Raw genomic sequence first — 20,183 nt, 5'->3', positions numbered from 1 at the left:
TATTAGAAAAAGGGGGAGATAAACAATAAATTATTTGTTGAACCTACACTGGAAAAAAACACATTGGATCTAGAACCCAGACTCTTGAAAACATTGACAAGAAAAAATACTCTTGATTCAATCAGGTTTTTGCTTAAATTAAAAGGAAATCCGCTCAAATTAGGAGGCTTGGTTCTTGATTTAAGCAAAAATCCGATCGAATCAAGAGTATTTTTTCTTGTCGATGTTTTTAAGAGTCTGGACTCAAGATCCAATGTGTTTTGTTTTTTTTTCCAGTGCAGCCAACAGAATTGTTCAAAAATATTAGAAAAAGGGGTAGATACACAATAAATTATTTGTTGAACCTAAAACATTTTAATAAATATCAACAGATCTTTTGGAAGAGACCAAAAATTTAAAATAAATGTCTTTTGGATGGAGATCCTTTGCTTCAAAATCATTCAGTCTTCAATGGTTGCACGTAAACAGGATCCGCACGCTCTTTCTCGAAATCCGCAGCCAATTCGTGGAGTAACTCCCTGAACAAGGCCCCTTTCAAATTCTTGCCTATGTAATAGAGGAAGAGCCAGTCATAAAACGAAGATTCCTTCGTGATGACAGCAACATCATGCCGGTCCAACCTGGAGCCGGGGGAGGTTTCCCACAGGAGCAACTGATTGAAATCGGTGCTCCTGGACAGCAGGCAGCATGTGAGCAGCCTCCAAAATATGGAAATAACAGACACTACCAACATGAGCGCAAACCAGAACCATAAAAAGAGGTAAATTTTCTCATTGATGATGTTGAGAGCGAGGACGCAAAGCGAGTCAAAGCTCTGTAGGGTTCCTGACGGACCATATTGGTGGAATGTGCACTTGGCAACTTTGGGAAACATTTTATCGAAGATTTCATCATAATTCCCGTCGTACAATCTCAAGCCAAGGGTCAAGAAATTACCGCCGAGATACCAGTTGGTTAGGTAAAACTGCAAAATAACATTGAACAGGTTGAGCCATTCGCACATGACCAGGACTCGACCCCAGTCACGGTTCACTTTGAACCTTTTCAGGGCTTGGAAATGTTTCCTCAGGGACTCGACTTTTTCAGCGGACCGAGTCGAGTCGAGCTTCAGGACGAAGACAGCTTTCTGGAATCCATCGCACAGGGCGAAGAGACGGCTCCCCTCGTGGTTTTTCCAAATAAAATGAGGTAGATAAAAAAGTAGCGCTTGCCCAAAAAGCAGGAAAGGGATCCATTGGTAGTATAGGTGGGCCATGATGTAGTCCTCCTCAGAGGCGTGAGGTCCGGCAGGGCCGACTCCGGGGTGAGCGTAGAGATCCGATACTGCGTTCGTCGTCTTGTTCTCGAAAGTGGGGACGGTGAAAGTCCCCAGTACGAAGCAGTAAGTATCGATGACGTGCCCTGGAACATTGTGCGTTATGCACCGGATGTGCTCGCCGATGTACTGACGACTGCAAACCAGAACGCAACAAACCATTAGGATCCCGAAGGTAAAACGGTAGTGGAGTTTGAAGCCCAGATTGTCGATGCTTATATCCTTCGGCTTCAGCCGCACGTTCTTCGCCACGTCCGAGAAAACCTTCAACATTTTGAAGCCTTTGAATTCCAATCAAACGCTCTTCGAACTTTTGATATTTATTTTTGAGACAAGAGGTTTTTAAAACAGTAAAAAACGAGCGGATTTAACGATCAGTAACTGAGATCGATTATTTTAATAAAAAAGGCTAAAAAATGAAATTTTGATCTTCAAAAGTTGCAAAGCGAAAGTTTCAACAATTCGCACTGAAGAAATGAGGTAAATCCAGGTAACTTTGACAATTTTAAAGTTGTGACCGGAATTTTGTTTTTCGTCACGTCACGGTCTGAAGTCACGCAAAATGCACGTGAAACGGCTACGAGGATTCCGAAATAATTGGCCGATAATCGAAAAACCGCCCTCTGACTCGTCAGTCGAGGCTCAGTCCACGTTCACTGAAACGACCCGCACACATTTCAAAATTTTTCGATGACGTCATCACTCCGCACTTTTTCTCAACATGACGTCGACGAAGGTCGAAATCCAAATGTCGTGATCACATCGCCGATGTTTTGATGTGTTGCGACGACGGCGACTCCTCTCCGCACACAGTCGAAGTGAAGCAGAGTTCGACGCTCACACCCACGCACACACACTAGTAATTTGTATTTTTACACGCCCCACTTGAGCGATTATCGTCGCCTATTCGAATGCAAATTCCCGGGTAATATTTAAGGTTATGGGACACGGCATGCACACTAATGACACTAACGGTCGTCCATCGCGATAGTTTTGCGAGTTTACACAGGAATCGACTACGTCGTTGGGTAGACTACGAGCTCTCGCGGAATAGAGGCCGTGTCCGGATCAAAAAGAAACGCTCCGTAGCGCCCATTAGTCACGGATCAAAATCGAACGGCGCTGCTGCGGGATCGTTCCTCTCGAGATAACACGGCGGTGGAAATTACATAAGCCGCGACGACAACAAGGTGAAAACATGAAAAGAGCGGAGAATAAAGACCAGCTCGACGAGAGGAACAGCGGCTCCTTGGAGCTCGAAACAGTAGTGAAGCAAAATTAAAAGATAACCCAGTTGAGAGGAGAGACGATGATAAGAGCGACGATAAAACTTAGATCGTCGTGCTCCAACATGCATTGCTGCCTTTCTGGGGAAGAACGTCGTATGTGCATTCCAATGTTGCCGAATTTACCCCTGTGAAATATTCATTTTTGAGAAAAGTTGTAAAAATCTTTCATCGAAACGTTCAGGCATTCAAGATCGAACTGCAGTTGGAATCATACGAAAAACTGAGAGAAAAATAAACAGAATTCTCATTTAAAATTCGTTGAGTATTTGAGGACGTTTGACAACGCCCGGAACCTTATACGGCATTTTTTCTTAGGACGACGCGACGGCAGAATAGTTATTAAATTGACTTTGATTTCGACAGTCAATTGCTGTCCATCTCCCCAACGCAACGCGCGGTGTACGGCTCGACCTTTTCCCATATCGCCTGAACTTTGGCTTGAGACGTCATTTCATCGACCGTCAAGGCTCATAAACTGCCATGTTGAGTTTTGCCATTTTCGCGGTTTTGCTGATGCGAGATAATTCGCATGCATTAAAAAATAAGTCCTAAACTTTTATTGAAGCTTTTGACGGTCTATTGGATGTATTTATGCTAAAAGGAACTATGTGCATAGGATTTGCATGTAACATAGTTCTTTTTAGCATAAATGCATCCTATTAAAAGAGGGGGACCCCCGTTCGTTTCTAAAATTCATTTATTCCCACTTCGCTTCAATGTTCTTTAGTCGCAGTGGAGATTCTCGCAAGCTGGCAACACTGTTTGTCCTCCATTTAACTCCGTTGTAAATAATCGATTGTTGTTGAGTCAGCCTGCCTCACCTAGAATCGATTAATATCGATTACTGTACAATACGATTACGATTTAAATGGGTGAAGCCCAGTGTTGTCAACCATGAATAATGATCAACACTGTCAACTGTGGTCAAATGGGCACTTATGCTTTTTTCCTCCGTTCAGAAGCAAGAGACCATTCACACCTTCATTCCCTGCCTCTTCTCGGACGAAGGGGGGGGGGGGGAGGCATATAATTGTCAAGGAGCTTGAGGGAAGAACTTCTTTTACCGACCGTTTAGTGGTTAACAATGAATGCGCTTGATCTCAAATTCGAATTCCACCTGTACGCAATATAAAAGCGTATCATTAAAAAATTTGAATAAGTTGCTTGATTCCATCTAAAGTTAACATGTCTAAACCAAAGTCGGCGACAGACTAACATATGCAGACTAACAGATGCAAGATGCAAGATGATGACAACTATTCGACTACATGGAAGCTCTTGGTGCCTATACTACAGATTGAAGGAGAACTGGCATGGCCTCAATGTGATATTTTCCTGCTTGGTAAAAAGCTATTTTCTGTACGTGTTTCGAGTAGGCTTAAAATTTCACGATGTTACCACTACACATCTTCCTAATTTCTCCTTTATTTTCTTCTTCATCTTCTCCTTGTTGCCTTCTTCTCTATCAATTCGCCTTTCCTGTTTTCTCCGTCTTTTTTCTCTTTCTCTGTGGTTTTTCTTCTTTTCCATTCTCCTTTCTCTTTTCTCCTTCTCTCCCTTTCTTTTCCTTCTCCTTCTCCTGATCTCCGTTGTCTTGTCCTCCTTGCTCTCACCTCTCTTTTTATCTACCTCTTCTCAAATAGGAAATAGTAAAAATCAGTTTAGCGGAAAACAGCGTAGGAGGAGCACTTACGTTAATGATCGTTAATTGGTAAACGGCGAATGCGCTTGAACTCAAAACTGAACTCCATCTTCATACGATCAAAAGGCACGCTATTAAAAAAATTCAAATAGGTGACGTGCGATTTTAGCAAAAGTTATCGTGTTTACAAATAAGCTGGCAGAGACGGTCTGAATATTCTATTGGAGATTATTTTTTAACATGTTTTCAAAAGAAGAAAATTGCATTCTGCTACATCAGGGTTGCGGTTACATTATCGGTATCATTAGATCGTCACCTTCCAGGCAAAGTATCACAAGCGCCATGCGACGTTTAAAAATTTCCACCGCCATTTTATTTCTTTACTGAGAAATTGTTGGTTGAATCTGTTCGGAAATTTCACTAAATTTTATCGGCAGCACAAAGAAAATTCAGTGAAATTTTTGGACAGCTTCGTTGAACAATTTCTCTGTGAAAAAATAAAATGGCGGCGGAAATTTTTAAACGTCGGATGGCGCTTGTGATACTTTGCCTGCGGAAGGTGACGAGATAGCATTTCCTTCTTTTGCTTTAGCAATAATTTGCGAGGGACCCAATATTAATTTGGAGTTATGCCAACGGCTTTTAACAAGCAGAACTCCTCCCTCGATCAAAGTTCATTCTATTCTGCTTAACGCTACCCGTCTGTTGTCGACTTTTAAGTGGGATAATTAGCGCAAGCGATGCTGCGCGCGTCGTGCTACCCTAAAACACGCGCCAGAAAACAACAGATTAATAATTGAGAAACGATCAACCTACAGTCACTCACACATTCAAGCATGCTTTTGCGGAGCTTGACGTAGATCACACGGGGTGTTACGCCTCTCTAATGAGAAACCACTGGGCTCGGATGGTAGCTCAGCATAGATCGGTGGTTATTGCTTAGCATGGCAGTTGGAGAGGGGCGCCACACGCCAACATGCGGCGCGGGCTAGCCGTCCCGCTACCCCATGCGATTTATGCTCTTTACTCGTGTAGTTCCTGAGTTAATGACCCCATGATAAGTTTATATCCGTCGCGGGCAATTAGTCGAATCAGGCATTTTATTAAGTTCAGTGGTAGTATTCAGTAAGGAGGTTCAGTTCCGTAGACCCATCCCTGTTTGGACAAGGCCTTCCATTTATAAAAAACGAGTGAAAAAATTATGAAGGAACAAACATAAATGTGGTTTATAATTTTAACTTCCGCCTGTTGGCGCAATGCGTAAAGTATTAATGCAGTCTTGTAGGCGCTATGCGTTTCACGCCGACCGCGCTGCTGACCACACTGTTTGGCGCAATGCGTGAAGTATTCATGCAGTCTTGAAGGCGCTATGCGTTTCACGCCGACCGCTGCTGTCCACACTGTTTGGCGCAATGCGTGAAGTATTCATGCAGTCTTGTAGGCGCTATGCGTTTCAAGCTGACTGCTGCTGACCGCAGTGTGTTTGACGTAATGCGTGAAGTCTTCTCGCAGTCTTGTAGGCGCTATGCGTTTCATGCCGACCGCCGCGCCGCTCCGTTCCATGACAAACTGCGTGTTTGGTTTCTCTCTTAACTCGACTAATTAAAGGTGTTGTCTCTTGTATCACCGAGAGACGACAAAATTAGAAATTACTCTTTTTACTCTCAGGAAATGAGAGCTTTTGTTGCCTTTTCTTTTTTGTAATTTATTTTATGAATCCGATTTTTTTTTCTCTCTTTTTTTGATACCTACATTCAAGAGGATTGCAAAATTTGCCGCCCCCTACATTATGCCGCCATGGGCCGCGGCCCATGTGGCCATCCCCTTACTTCGGCCCTGACTGCTCCCATTCCATGTCCGTCAAAAGTTCGAAAAAATTCGATCCGGGATTCGGAACTTCCCCCCCCCCCCCAATTTCTCTCACTCCATGACCGTCGAAAGTTCCGGGACTCCTTTCAGATTTTTTCAAAAGTCCCGAGAAATTTCTAAAAAGTGCAAAAGATCCGGAACATTTTAAGAATTTCACAAATTCCGGGAAAAACTTAGGAAAATCTCAAAAGTTCCGGAATTCGGAGCCAGTTCGGGAAATGGGAGCACTGATTTTTTTGTATAATTCATCGAAGATATACAACGTCACAGTTCTGATTTTCATTCCTTCGATAGGAAAGTATGAAGGATTGTAATTGCACATGAAAAAAAATTCTAGGCGTTTTTACCAAGGTCCGTTGGTACCTTTACCATCTCACTTTTTTTACCAATTATTGGTAAATTTACCAAGACAGACTGGTAAGCTTACCTAAAAACCGGTATTTTTACTGTTTTTTTTTCAGGTAAGAATACAACTTTTATTGGTAATCAATTCCCGGTAACTTTGCCATTTTATCTCGGTGATTCTACCACAGTCGATAAAACATATTGGCGTTTTTACCAAGGTCCAGTAAAATTACCGAAAAGTTCAATAATTTTACCAAGATTTCTCGGTAAAATTACCAATTCCATAAATGGTAATTTGACCAAGAAAAAACTGGGATCAAATAGAACCCTGAATTCTTGGTAATTTAACCCTTTTCTTAGTAAATACACCGAGATTTTTTTTTCAGTGTTCCTTCTATAGGAAAGTATGAAGGATTGTAATTGCAGGTGCTGAAAAATATTCCCCACGTTGGATCGTAAGTATGGTTAATTGAAGCGCACATTGGAAACGCAGACGAATTCGCTATAGGGGGGGGGGCGCCAATAAGCGCCCCCCTTGAGTTTACTCCGCGTCTTTCAAGCAGCGCGGAGGCCGTGGGCCCCGGGGGGTCGAGATGCGGTTGGAGCTCGTCTTTGCGAGCATTGCACTTAATCTGTTCCTCAGCCCGTAATTTGTAATTATCAACACAATCCCCTGTCAAGCATAAACAGCGCATGTGAATGAGTCGCATTGCCTCGCTTTGCTTTCATGCGACGCGACGTGGAAAGGGCGCAAGGAGCGAGAGGCTCACCTCCTCAGAGAGGAAAATACGCGCCAATTATCGGAGCTGCTTCGTTGACACAATTATATTTTCCATTTTTAATAAGAGGCTAAGATTTCACGGGAAGATTTTTTTCTCTCCGAGCTCGCGCCTGCACCCGCAGTGGGTAGGCAACCACCTCGACTCCGCGAGCGTGCTCCTCGTTCAGAGCGACGTAAGTGGTTCCAAACATGCTCCAAACTAACCGTCGCGGCGCAGAGGTGTTTAAGTGACAAGAAATCAATAATTTTAAGAAAATAGTCCTCCTCTAAACACATTATCGGTGCGCGCTTATTTGAGTCCTATACTCTGTATATACTGTATACTACTGTCCTAAACTCCTCCAACATTTATATTAATGACTCGTTAAAAAAAAAAAAAAAAAAAAAAAAAAAAAAAAAAAAAAAAAAAAAAAAAAAACTCCTCTTAAAGTAGGTGATTTCATTGGCGGATCCAGGAAATTAGATTCTACGTTCCAAACCACGCAAATTACGCACGAAAGAGTAGATTTCAGAAATTTTCAATGTGATCATCGAGATTTTCATGCCATCTTACGCATTTAGAGTCGATTAACACAACTCTCTCTCTTGGTTGCAACAGACCCATTACAATGTATCTAAACCATTTCGATGGCTAAAGTCGAAAATTGGGACGTCATAGACCCCTACTGAAGTTTTATTTTTACGATGGAATATTAAACAAGAGATACTATAATTTCTTTTGGCGTAATTTCTTCGACCATCCCAAAAAATAGGTGTAGGTCAACTGAATCGCATGGAAGTATTTTAATTCGTTTTTCCTAAGGAAAATGAAGCATAGCAAGAGATCAAACGTTGCAATTGGACTGCATTTTGCAATTTGGAATTATACATTCTAGCTCTTTTGGAAAAACACTTATGTGCTTAGGGAAACTAATGGCATATACGTTGTTTTTAAACCGGGCTGGAATTTTTAGTTCCAAATTGCAAAATGTAGTCCAATTAATGTAGGTACGCATTTTCCGCATTTAGCCATCGGTATGGAGCGTCTTTATGGAAAGGAGCTGCAAGGGAAGGAACTACTTACACTGAAAAAAAATTCTCGGCGTTTTTACCAAGGTCCGGGGTTGGTACCTTTACCATCTCACTTTTTTTACCAATTATTGGTAATTTTACCAAGACAGACTGGTAAGCTTACCTAAAAACCGGTATTTTTACTGTTTTTTTTTCAGGTAAGAATACCACTTTTATTGGTAATCAATTCCCGGTATTTGCCATTTTATCTCGGTAATTCTACCACAGCCGATAAAAAATATTGGCGTTTTTACCGGGGTCCAGTAAAATTACCGAGAAAGTCAATAATTTTACCGAAATTTCTCGCTAAAATTACCAATTCCATAAATGGTAATTTTACCAAGATAAAACTGGGATCAAATAGAACCCTGAATTCTTGGTAATTTTACCCTTTTCTTAGTAAATACACTGAGATTTTTCTTTTCAGTGTAGGAACGACCTTAAACGAGCACTTTGAATTTTTTATCCGCGCTTTTTGCAACGATCAACATCGGGAGTATTGCATGTAGCACGAAAAATCAAGTTTTGAGAACCACTGAAAAAAACCCCTGAAGCGGCTGCATGACTGCACACAAGAGGGTGCCGTGGTTTGTTTCCCAACCTAACCTCCTCGGCGAGGAAAAGAGAGGGAAAAAGGAAACAGATTCGCAGAAGAAATCAACTAGAGTTAATTGAAGCGATATCTAGGTTATGCTCCCGGATTGGTTTCACGAAATGTTAATAAACAGATACTTAATGGACTGGAGTGTTTTACGGTAGTAACTCGTCGGGGAAACAAACCCGGGTGCAAAGTTGCAAGATTCGAAGAACCCACTCTCGCTTTCGAAAGCAGTTCCCGGGGGATGTGCTCCAGGGGCTTCAACTCGACAACGCAGCTGTAGAGGGATAAGGTGCTCCCGTTGGGGGATGCGATTTCCCTATTCTGTTTCATCTTCCGCCGAAAAGGTTTTCCTTTTTCATGCTCAGATATGTTCTCGAGTTCCTTCAAGAGGTCTTCAGCGTGCTGATGCTGTGAATGGCGTCGTCCGCCGACGGGCGAGACTTTCCTTTGCATCTCCTCGATTCCTCATTTGAAGCCTCCGATGAATAAAAGAGGTAAGTGACATTTTTGAGAACGCGATTCGTGTGCGATTTTGATCAGAACTTGTTTTCGAGCAAACCTCACCTAAAATTGACTTCACGAGCTTCATTGAGATTAATTACCAGCGCCTCGCCGCAACTCGATTTTGACCCTATGTTGCATGAGCTGATCGTTAATTTTGGAGAGAAATTAAATCTACACTGTACAGTATTTTTTCGACAATAGAGTCAGTTGGGGTTAATTTTTCAAATTTTTCTTCAAAGTTCGGAAATCAGACTTATAATGCTCCCCAAAAACCATTTCTTGCTTTAATTCGAATAAATATACTCCAGTATAAAAAATAAAACCGAAAACCATCTGTTGTTTTCATGCAACGTATGAAATAACGGGTTAACTTCGGTGACGTCACAATTTTAGGGGTTAACCCCTAGCACTTTTCTTTCCGCGTAAGGTCGCATCTTTGCGTAATTTAAGAACTTCCAAATCGTTTTTTCGAAACGGAAACTTATAATTATTTCGGAGACCCCAACCCACCACAATCTTAACAGTATTAAATTAGTTTCGAAAAACAAAGTGCAGATTCGCTTAATGCTAACTAAGAGTTGACCGAAAAGTTGCGCAATTCGAACCTAATTTTCACAAAACAAATTTCCCTGCAGAAAAATGCTTCTCCCAACACTCATTAGTCATCATTAGGTGAATTTGATTTGAGTTTATGCTCATAAAGTTGCTCATTGATCATGAACAAGCGGTAAGGCGAAAAACAGAATTGACCTTCGAGTTTGACTTTTGTCTCACTTAATCAAATTATTTAGATTGCTAGTGCGAGATCTTCAAAATGTATTGTATCCGGTCTAATGATAGCTAAAAAGGTAGGTTCTACTTGCTTGGAAACAAAAGTTTCGGAAAGTCATGCTTCCATGACGTAACGGACGTATAAAAGACCACACCACTTTCGTGAGCTGGCCGAAAACGGAAAAGCGCCTTATAATGCCTTCAAATCAACAAATATGCAATTCGCGCTACGGAGAAGTTGATATAATCGTATCACGTCTCCTGCCCGTGTTGGGAGCGTTATGGAGCAGGTTTTCGTCTTCTGTCCTCTTTAAATGCAAATCGTGCGTTGCCTTTCATCGTGCACTTACTACTGTTGAGATGTTTATTTCTATGTAGTAAAACGAATGGTTGTTCGCATCTTCAAATGGTGGTGGTGAGTTCACAAGCACACAAGTCGCAGCTGTCTCAATAAATAGGAGGAAGAGCAAAAAAGAGAAAAAGAAGAAGAGGAAATTAAGGAAAAATATAAGAACTAAGAATAAGAGAAATAAAATAAAAAGAAAGAAGAAACAGGAGGAAAAGTGAATAAGCAGAAAAAGTAGACGAAGAGGAGAAAAAAAAAAAAGAGAAACAAAGAGGTAAAGATAACAGCCAAAATAAACAAAAAAGAGATAGAAGAAGTAGAAGAAAATGATTCTTTTTCTGAATAGTAACATAAATAGCACATACAAGAACCTTTCCGACCAAACAGCATTTAGCAATAAGAACAGATTTCAGAAAATTCTATTTAAAGTTTTTATTCAAACTCAGGTTCCGGTGTGTCGTCTGAACTACGCCAAAAATGGTTTCTTTCTGTCAATTATCCCTGTGGACTGAAACCTATCCAAAACAGAGGAATAAAATGTTATTTCTGGTCTGCAATGATTAATTTTTAGAGTTTCGTTATACGCTGTTTAATCAGGAATAGGGTGTTTCTGAAAGGAAAGCTTAAAAAAGCACAGAGGAGGAATGCCGTGTGAGCTTTCAGGCGTTGCCAAATTTCCTTCGACAAATTCCGGATTTTCAGGAGGATTCGTGAATATTTCTCCTCCGATTTTTTGGGAGGATTTCGTTCGTAGTTTGATCTAAATAGTCTGAAAATTTCAAGGGAAAATATTCGTAACTTTCATCAAAAATAAATATTTTCGGATAGGAAATTTGGCAACGTGCGAAAGCTCACACGGCGTTTTTCCTCAGCACGGCAGTATTGACGTCACCGCGGTACGACCGACGAGCAGGAGAGAATAAGATATGAGCCGCGGCGCACAGTGCAGTGGATCGAGTCAATAGGAGAGGTCGAACAAAATTTGGAAACTTCAAACGCTTATACCTCCATTCATGCAAAACTTTGAGGTTCTGAAAGTAGTTTCATTGGTTTCCTCGAGAAATTTTCCTCTGAGAGCACCCCTTGAAATTTAAAATGTGACGAGATTAACATCAAAATTTGCAGTTTTAGTCAAAAAACTCATGGCCGACCTTTCTAATTGACTCGATCCTGTGTGCGGCGCGGCACGGCGCAGGACGGCGCACACTGGACCGAGTCAATAGAAGAAGTCGGACAAAACCTGGAATCTTTCAAAGCTTATATTTTCGTAAATGCGAAACAAAAAAGTTAAAAAGTAGTTCCATTGGTTTTTTCGTGAAATTTCCTTTTAGAACCACTCTTTCAAATTGAATTTGTGACGAAATAAACCTACAAATTTGACATTTTAGCCGAAAAATTCATGTCCGTCCTCTTCTACTGGCTCAATCCACTATGCGGCGCAAATTGGATCGAGTCAATAGGAGAGGTCGGACATAATTTGGAAACTTTAAAAGCTTATAATTCCGTTCATACAAAACTTTGAGGTTTTAAAAGTGGTTCCATTGGATCTCTCGTGAAATTTTCTTCTCCAAGCACCCCTTACCATTTAAAATATGACGAAAAAAACGTCAAAATTTGCAGTTTCAGTCAAAAATTTCATGTCAGACCTCTCCAATTGACTCGATCCACTGTGCGGCGCATCGCCTTGCACGGATGTCTGGATTTGGTAGCGATTCGCGGGTGTCCGAGGGCGGGGGGTCCAGGGGGTTGGACGTGCTCGAGCGGGAGGGATGCAAAACAAAATATCCGCGCTCGGTTAATTTGATTTATTGATTTTCGAGGCTTTTAACCGGAGCGTGTTGTTGCTCCTGCTCTCTTCGTTACTTCGTTACGCCGCGCCGCCGACTCGCAAAACGCTCGTCCATCCCCGGTTGCCACTCTCGCGTACATTTGGACGTTTTTATGCTAAAAGGAAATATGTTACATGCAAACCCTATGCACATAGTTCCTTTTAACATCACTGGACAAAAAACACATTGGATCTAGAGTCCAGACTCTTGAAAACAATGACAAGAAAAAATACTCTTGATTCAATCGGATTTTTGCTTCAATCAAGAACCCAGCCTCTGTGCAGTATCCTACTGCACATAGAGGTTGGAAGGGACGACTTCTCCAACGAAATGCTCACCTGTACCGTAGTATCGTTTTTGAAGCGGGTAGCTCCAAAGACTGTGTATTTCTTACGCAGATTAAGAAGTTAGGAGTGCATTTCAGACTTTGCACTCATCGTGATTTTTGAGTCATTAAGAAACAACCCTTAGTTTTACTCTAGCAAAAGTTTGCAACGGGCCCATTGCAAAATTTTAAAAAAATGAGAGCAGGATTTTTTTGGAAACGATGCGTTTGATACAGTAAACAACGCCAAAGCATTGGTTATAAGTGGGGAGAAATCAAACCTTGCACAAAATTAAGTTATGGAAGTAGAAAATGTGATCTAGTATAGTCTCTGCATAGAGATTAGACAGATTCGAGTGAAAAAAGCGCATTTTTGTGTACTTGTTGGGTGTATACATATGATGATCCACGGTAAAACGACCAGACTGCAGGATCCGAAACAACCCACCCACTCTTTAAATTAAGATTTCGATTTTTTTTAGATAATTCATGGATTCAGGGCATAACAGTACAAAGGAGTACAAAATTTTATGAAATTTGGTTCACAACCGTTGCCAAAATTCAAGGAAAACTATTTACTTTCCAAAACGGGGGGGGGGGGGGGGGCGTGCCTCCAACCGGGGGCACTTTTGGAAAAAACTTTTTGCAACATAAAAGTCTCATTTTGACCCATAGAACGACGCTTCTGCAGTCTGACCGTTTACCCCTGGGTTACCCTGTGTAATTTGGATGGTTTGGCATCTACGGTGTCTAGAGAACACGGTTTGTGGGAAATCATTCCCTTGTACTTTAAAACTAGGAGCTAAGCTGGAGCAGTATTAGGCTCGTTAAAAAATAATCCCGATATTTAGGAAGGGTGAAATAGAAATCAACGCACACTTAACAACACGTGCACTAGCATTGTGCAAAGCGGTGCGGGTGCGTACGCCGCGCACCACCCCCTCCCCCTATTCCCACCCCCCGCCCCACGGCAAGCGGTGCAAGTGATTTTTGCTCTCAATAGTCATGCTTCAACTGTAGGTCAGTGTAGATTTGGAGCACTGTCTTACTCCTTACGAACTTGCTAAAAAGTCTCCTCTCCTCATTTTTAGAGTGACTCTAATGGACTAGTCTGCCGTGCTAAGGAAGAACGCCGTATGAACATTCAAGAGCTGCCAAATTTTCCCGAATAAAACATGTATTATTGAAGAAAGTTATGCGTATTCTGCCTTAAAATTTTTCGATATTATAGATTAAATTGGGAACTAAATTGTCTGAAGAATTGGCAGATAAATACTCATAAGTATTTTTCTGCCACTGGGAAAATTCTACAGAATTTTAATAGTGGAGTTTTCCGGTGGAATTCGTTGGTTATTAAAGGAAATATAACAACGCCTGGAAGCTCATACGGCGTTTTTCCCTAGCATAGCAGAAGTGGTAAAAGCAGAATTGCTGATTCGATTACCCATTCTGCTATCCACGACTGATCACCAGATTATTATTTACTCACAGATTACCCACCGGTTCTAATTTTACCCGCACTTCACCCACCGGCTCCAGTTTTACTTAAGTTTTCCCAACAGCTTCAACTTAACCCACGTTTACTCACCAACACCCAACTCTACCCACGTTTACCCACCAGCTTCAACTTTTCCCACTGTTTACCCACCGTTTACCCACCGTTTACCTACCGTTCACCTTCCATTTACTGCCAAATTTGAATTTTACGGAGGTTATTTCTTTGGATTTCAGTGAAGAAGAAAATAGCCACAGATTACCCATTGTTGCCTGGATTACCCACGAATCACCCATATTACCCATTGATTACCCACCGGAGTTGAAAATACCCACGAAATGTGTAAGTGCCCGCACGAATCGGCAGCCCGGAGTAAAAGTGGAAATCGGGGGATTTTGTAGAAACCAAATCTATCAAGATCGAAAGTTTTTAACGAGACGTATCGATTGCTGAACCCGGGAACTTTGCACCTCGATTGCGGTGTTTCGAAATTTCCGGTCCTGTTCCATTTTTTAATAGGGATGGAGTCAACTTTAATGCTATAGATGGATTTTCACGAATATCCTTCAAACAGCAAGATTTTTAAAACTTGCGTTGATTAGTTTCCCAGTTAGCAGCTTAAATAAAACGAGAATTTTGTAACGTTAGATAGACCGATATAGGCATGTGTTTCCCGAGTTTGGACATCGATAAGTGAAATAAAGACACACGCATTTTTCAATGAAGTATTAGAGGATTTAAGGAAAGTAAATAAGGCTAAAACACTTTACAGACCACAATTTTTACTTTCCCGCGTTTTCAGTCGTTTTCACTGTTTACCACGTCCACCTCTTATGTTTTTCGCAATAATTTAGGACTTGTAACATACCAAGGACGTTGAAAAACAAAAAGAAAAAAAAGTGCATCGCGAAGTTCAAAAATATCCACTGTTATTCAATATTTCCGAGGATAGTATAATGTGCGTCGTTTAGAGAGGCTGCAGCACAGGAAGGTAATTAATTGAGAAAAATCTTTGGTTTATAAACCATACTGTGGCTCATATGGAAGACTATAATAGTGGTAAATGAACGAGTGGTTTTCGATCCTTGATTGACACAAAGGTATACACAAGTATTTTCCTTTGTATGATTTAAGGGCCGGATTTAAGGGCTCGTCCACTTATCACTATTATGGTTTTCAAAATGAACGTCAGTATGGTTCAATAATCATAGATTTTTTTCTCAATTTTGTTCAAAATGAGATGGCGGGTTTTAAATTTAATTCCGATAATTTGAAACAAATAAAAAAATCTCATTTAGAATTGAGATACGAACTTGATTTTATTCATTCATTTTTTTTCGATACGACAAGACAGATTTAAACATACAATATATCACTTACCGACGTCTTGCCGTCCTGCAACAAACTTTCAATAATTGGTCCGCGGGTTGAGATGTTCAGCTGGAACGCGGTCTGTTCTTTATGAAGGATTGAAGGGTTTGAAGCAAGAGTGATGAGGAGAATGTAGGATAAGTTGCCTATGCGCCAGGCCCAGGCGCTTCAAACAGAATCGTAGGCCGCACTCGGCAGCATGCGGCACACAGTGGATCGAGTCAATCAGAGAGGTCAGGCATGACATTTTTTTTTTACTAAAACTGCAAATTTCAGTCCTTATTTCATTTTAAATTTCAAGGGGTGCTCACAAAAAATGTCATTGCCAATCCTCGGATCCGGATCCAACATCAAACCAAGATGACCAAGAATGTTCATAAATGAACGTGTCTCCGCAAAAATGAGTACATGCATGTAAATACTAAGTCATATGAGTGCTTTATAAACGAGGGGTTGTAACAATCTTGATAATTTGTATAGAAAATAAGTGTTCATAATGCCGATAAAGTGTTAAAAATTGTGCAGTATGCTACAACATAGTGAATCTTGATAATATATCATTCTGGATAATTTGAGTTCACAGGTTGGTTGTCCTTTTGGGCCCTAAAAGCTCCACGGCCTAACCTCAGAATTACCGACATGACCGTTCTCTCCATGTGTGGGTACTCTAGTGAGAACTACGTAAGTTTATGACAACGGTTTGTGACCTACGTTCTATCAAAAGTGCATAGCATATGTTTAAACGAGCAGCGAGGGAGGTGCACGAATCAGTGGCGTGGCGTGCTTTGCAATATATCGATTGATCTGTCATTTAAACCTATGAAAAAGGATCGATTAACAGGGTGTTCGCAGCGAACACCTTAATAATCGATTCTTTACCATAGGTTTATACGGCACAACTATCGATGTATCGCAATTCACACCACGCCACTGACGAATAAATAAAGAGGGACGGCGCGGCGTGGGCAACATGCTGAGTTATGAGGTGCAAAGGGGATGACTAAGAATGAGAGAAGGGTAGGCGGAGGAGGTAAAATTGAAAAATAATTCATAACCTAAACTTCCCGCTGTGTCTTTCAACTCAGGCTGAGTACAAAATGACGGCTTTCCTCTAGGGTTTTTTTTTTTATCTTTGACGAATTGCATGTACTCTCGCTCTCAGTGGCCTGCTCTGCATACTAAGGAAAAACGCCGTATGAACCTTCAGCCGTTGCCAAATTTTCTTTGAAAAAACACATATTTTCGGAAGAATTAACGAATATTTTCCCTTCGATTTCTCGGAGAATTTTGTTCGCACTTAAACCCAAAACAAGTGATAAATTCAAGGGAAAAAATTCGTAACTTGTTTCAAAAATAGATTTTTTCCGAGAGGAAATTTGGCAACATTTGAATGCTCTTACGTCGTTTTTCTTTAGTACGGCAGTGCTTCACCGCTCCGCGTCCAAAGCTAAATCCTCCCACAAGTTTACCCGGGATTCGGGGTGACGATAATCCACATCGTCCTCTTCGGGGCTTTTAAAGGCACTTATATGTTTACACCTAAGGTGACATATGATTATGTGTAGAGATTTCAGGGGTCGATTTCTTAGGTCGGAATATAATTTTTTTTCTGGCACCAATTTTTATGGAAACCGCATTCCCTCGGGCCATATCTGCCTTAAATGTTTGAAAAATATTTCTTCTTGTTTTTAAACTGGTGCAGCCAGAAAATATGACATTTACAATGTTACAAGCAATTTTGAATTTATGATGCAAGAATCGTGTTCAACATGAAATTGTGGTCAAGAAACACGTACCAAAAAGCTTAAATTCTATTGCATCGATGTCTTAATATACTCGTAATCAGGGCCGGATTCACCAACTTGCCGCCCATGGGCCGCCTATATTTTGCCGCCCCCTTCTCATTCGTTTTGAAACTCGATAAAAACCATCAAATGAACGTGTCAGCAGGGGAGGGGTGCACAAGACGCATTTACTCGTGTTGAACACATTTTTTGGGAAAGCCCCGTCAACACTACTAGCAAAAGTTCACGGAACTTTGCGCGAAAGTTAAGTTCCGGAAACCTATCTCTGTGTGGACAAGGCCTTCCATTCATAAGAAATGAACGAAAAAATTATAAAAGAACAAACATAAATGTAGTTCAATGATTTTAACTTCCACCGCCGCGCCGCGCAGACCGCACCGTGATGGACGCAATACGTGAAGTATTCACTCAGTCTTGTAGGCGCTATGCGTTTCACGCTGACCGCACTGTGTTTGGCGCAATGCGTGAAGTATTCGTGCATTCTTGTAGGCGCTAATATGTGTTACATGCCGATCGCCGCGCCGAAGGCTTCTCCTTTTTATCTCAAATCCTCGTTATCATTTCTCTCTAAGTCGCGCCGTTCTAGGCCAAATTGCGTGTTAGGTTTCTCTCGAAACCCGATTTCTTGAGGGGTTTCTTATATCACTAAGAGACGACAAAATTAGAAATTACTATACTCTCAGGAAATGAGAGATTTTGTCGCCTTTTCTCGTGTGTAATTTTGTTTTTATGAATCCGATTTTTTTTACACCTACACTTTAAAAAATTGCAAATTTTTGCCGCCCCTTAGATTTGCCGCCATGGGCCGCGGCTTATGTGGCCACCCTCTTAATCCAGCTCTGCTTTGAATAGCCAGATTTAATGGCTACGTCATTCGATATAATATCGAACCCTCAGTGCAAATGTAAACAAACACAGAACCATGTTTCTGATTCGCGCCCTTTGCGCCATGGTGTCAAATTGCGTCCAAACGTTTCTTACAATCGAAATTTATTACGTTTAATAAGTCTTTGTTTGATTTATGATCAATATTGGCTAAATTTTAATAAATCAACACAAGTAACTCGTTGAGAATTCGTACTTGAGGTTTTAAATCCGATTTTTTTTTACACCTACGCTTTAAAAAATTGCAAATTTTTGCCACCCCTTAGTTTGCCGCCATGGGCCGCGGCCCATAAGGCCACCCCCTTAATCCGGCCCTGCTCGTAATCCGCTCATTTCGATCGTGGAAACACTCATAGCTTTTGATAATTATTTTTCATTTTAAACGGTAATTCGCCCTCTTCTCGCAGAAACTCCATCTTCTCCGAGTACACGGCGTCATTTTTGATACAAACTTCGAGGCCAAGAGATCCCCGCTTTCCAATGGGAGGCAAGAATAGGGGGGGTTGTGGGTGGGGGGCGGATCATTCCGTCACGGGTACAAAGTCACGTCGAGAAGGGGCTCCGAGGCCAGATTAAGACACAAACGTGATGAAAGTTGGGTTCCGCCTTCGGGTAGCCAAAGGCCACGGGAGCCGACGAAAAACCACACATACCCTTAGGGATCCCGTTGGAGTTACGATGTTTTCGCTCGGCGGAGCAGGGCTGCGGCGACAGCGTGGGTGGGTGCGAGGGGGTGGCTGGAACTCTCAAAACAAAAGCCGGGAGCGGGATTATTTACGGCCCAATTAAAGCAGGCGAGAGTCCAGTTCTTGAGCACGTAGCGTCATTAGTGGAGTCAAACCACTAATTAAAAACGCGGCGCGGCTCAGCATCCCCGGCCTCCGCGGCTCCGAGTCCAGATCTCCATTTTATAGCTTTCCTCCTCCGACTTGGCCACTCTCCTCTCATTGGCGGACGCGTCGCCCGCTATTGGGTCCATTGGAATACATTGAAAAAGAGTTCGGTAAATCCGAAGTAGTTTGGGTGATATGGAACCAGGTTTTGTTCGGCACATACAACCGAAAAATTCGGCTGCATGTTCGGCCCGCTGAACCCACACGGAGAAAAAAAACTCGTGCGTGGGACTTGAAGTTAAGGTCATATGGATCTCTGAAGTTTTCAGATTGAGCATCTGAACACTTAAGGTCCAGCTACTGAGGTTCGGATCACACATCTGAAACTTCAGATGTGAGAACCGAAGTTATTCGGATGTGACTACCGAAGTACTTCAGATGTAAGAACTGAAGTTTCAGATGTGTGATCCAAACCTCAGCAGCTGGACCTTAAGTGTTCGGATTCTCAATCCGAATACTTCAGAGATCCATATAACCTAAACTTCGGATCCCACGCACGAGTTTTTTTTCTCCGTACAAATTTGAAAATTTGCTATAGTTCGATTTCACGAACCAAACAATTTGGTCGAGCAGACCGAATAATTCGGTTGTGTTTACCGAACAAAACCTGGTTCCATATCATCCTAATTAGTTCGGATCTACCGAACTTTTTTTTCAGTGATAGAATTGTTTGTTATAAAAAAAATTTCATGCGACGTGAGTCACAAAAATAGTTCGACAAGCGTTTTCTTTTCTCTTTATTAAATCAAAAATCTAGAAAAATCTTGGAATTTTAACGTAATACAACAGAGACACATCACACAGGGACAGGGACACGTATCTTCAGAGGCAATAAGCGAAATACCTGACGTGAGCCTGCGACAAAAATGCAATTATAATTAAAATTTGAATGATAGCATGATATGCGGTGTAGGCGGGGTGGGTGTCATACGGGGCAATGGCGAGGCGTGAGTGATCGATTATCGATATTTCCCCATTTGAAGCTGTGTTAAAGAATCGATTATTAAGGTGTTCGTTGCAAGCGCCCTATCTATCGATCCTTTTCCATAGGTTTAAGTGGCATAGAT

The 20,183-nt window shown here is 41.5% G+C and overlaps 1 protein-coding gene across 1 annotated transcript; it reads right to left on the bottom strand.

Annotated features, from left to right (window-relative positions):
- Positions 1–331: 331 nt before the first annotated feature.
- Inx7 (innexin 7) lies at positions 332–2,590 on the bottom strand. The gene has a single exon (XM_072297050.1). It carries the CDS (start codon positions 1,586–1,588, stop codon positions 437–439), a length of 1,152 nt encoding a protein of 383 aa, XP_072153151.1. The 5' UTR covers positions 1,589–2,590; the 3' UTR covers positions 332–436.
- Between the last annotated feature and the right edge of the window lie 17,593 nt (positions 2,591–20,183).

Source organism: Bemisia tabaci, chromosome 2, assembly GCF_918797505.1.
Source record: "Bemisia tabaci chromosome 2, PGI_BMITA_v3".
Lineage (NCBI taxonomy): Eukaryota > Metazoa > Arthropoda > Insecta > Hemiptera > Aleyrodidae > Bemisia > Bemisia tabaci.
The sequence above is the reverse complement of the archived record's forward strand: the minus strand, read 5'-3'. Positions and strand labels throughout refer to the sequence as shown.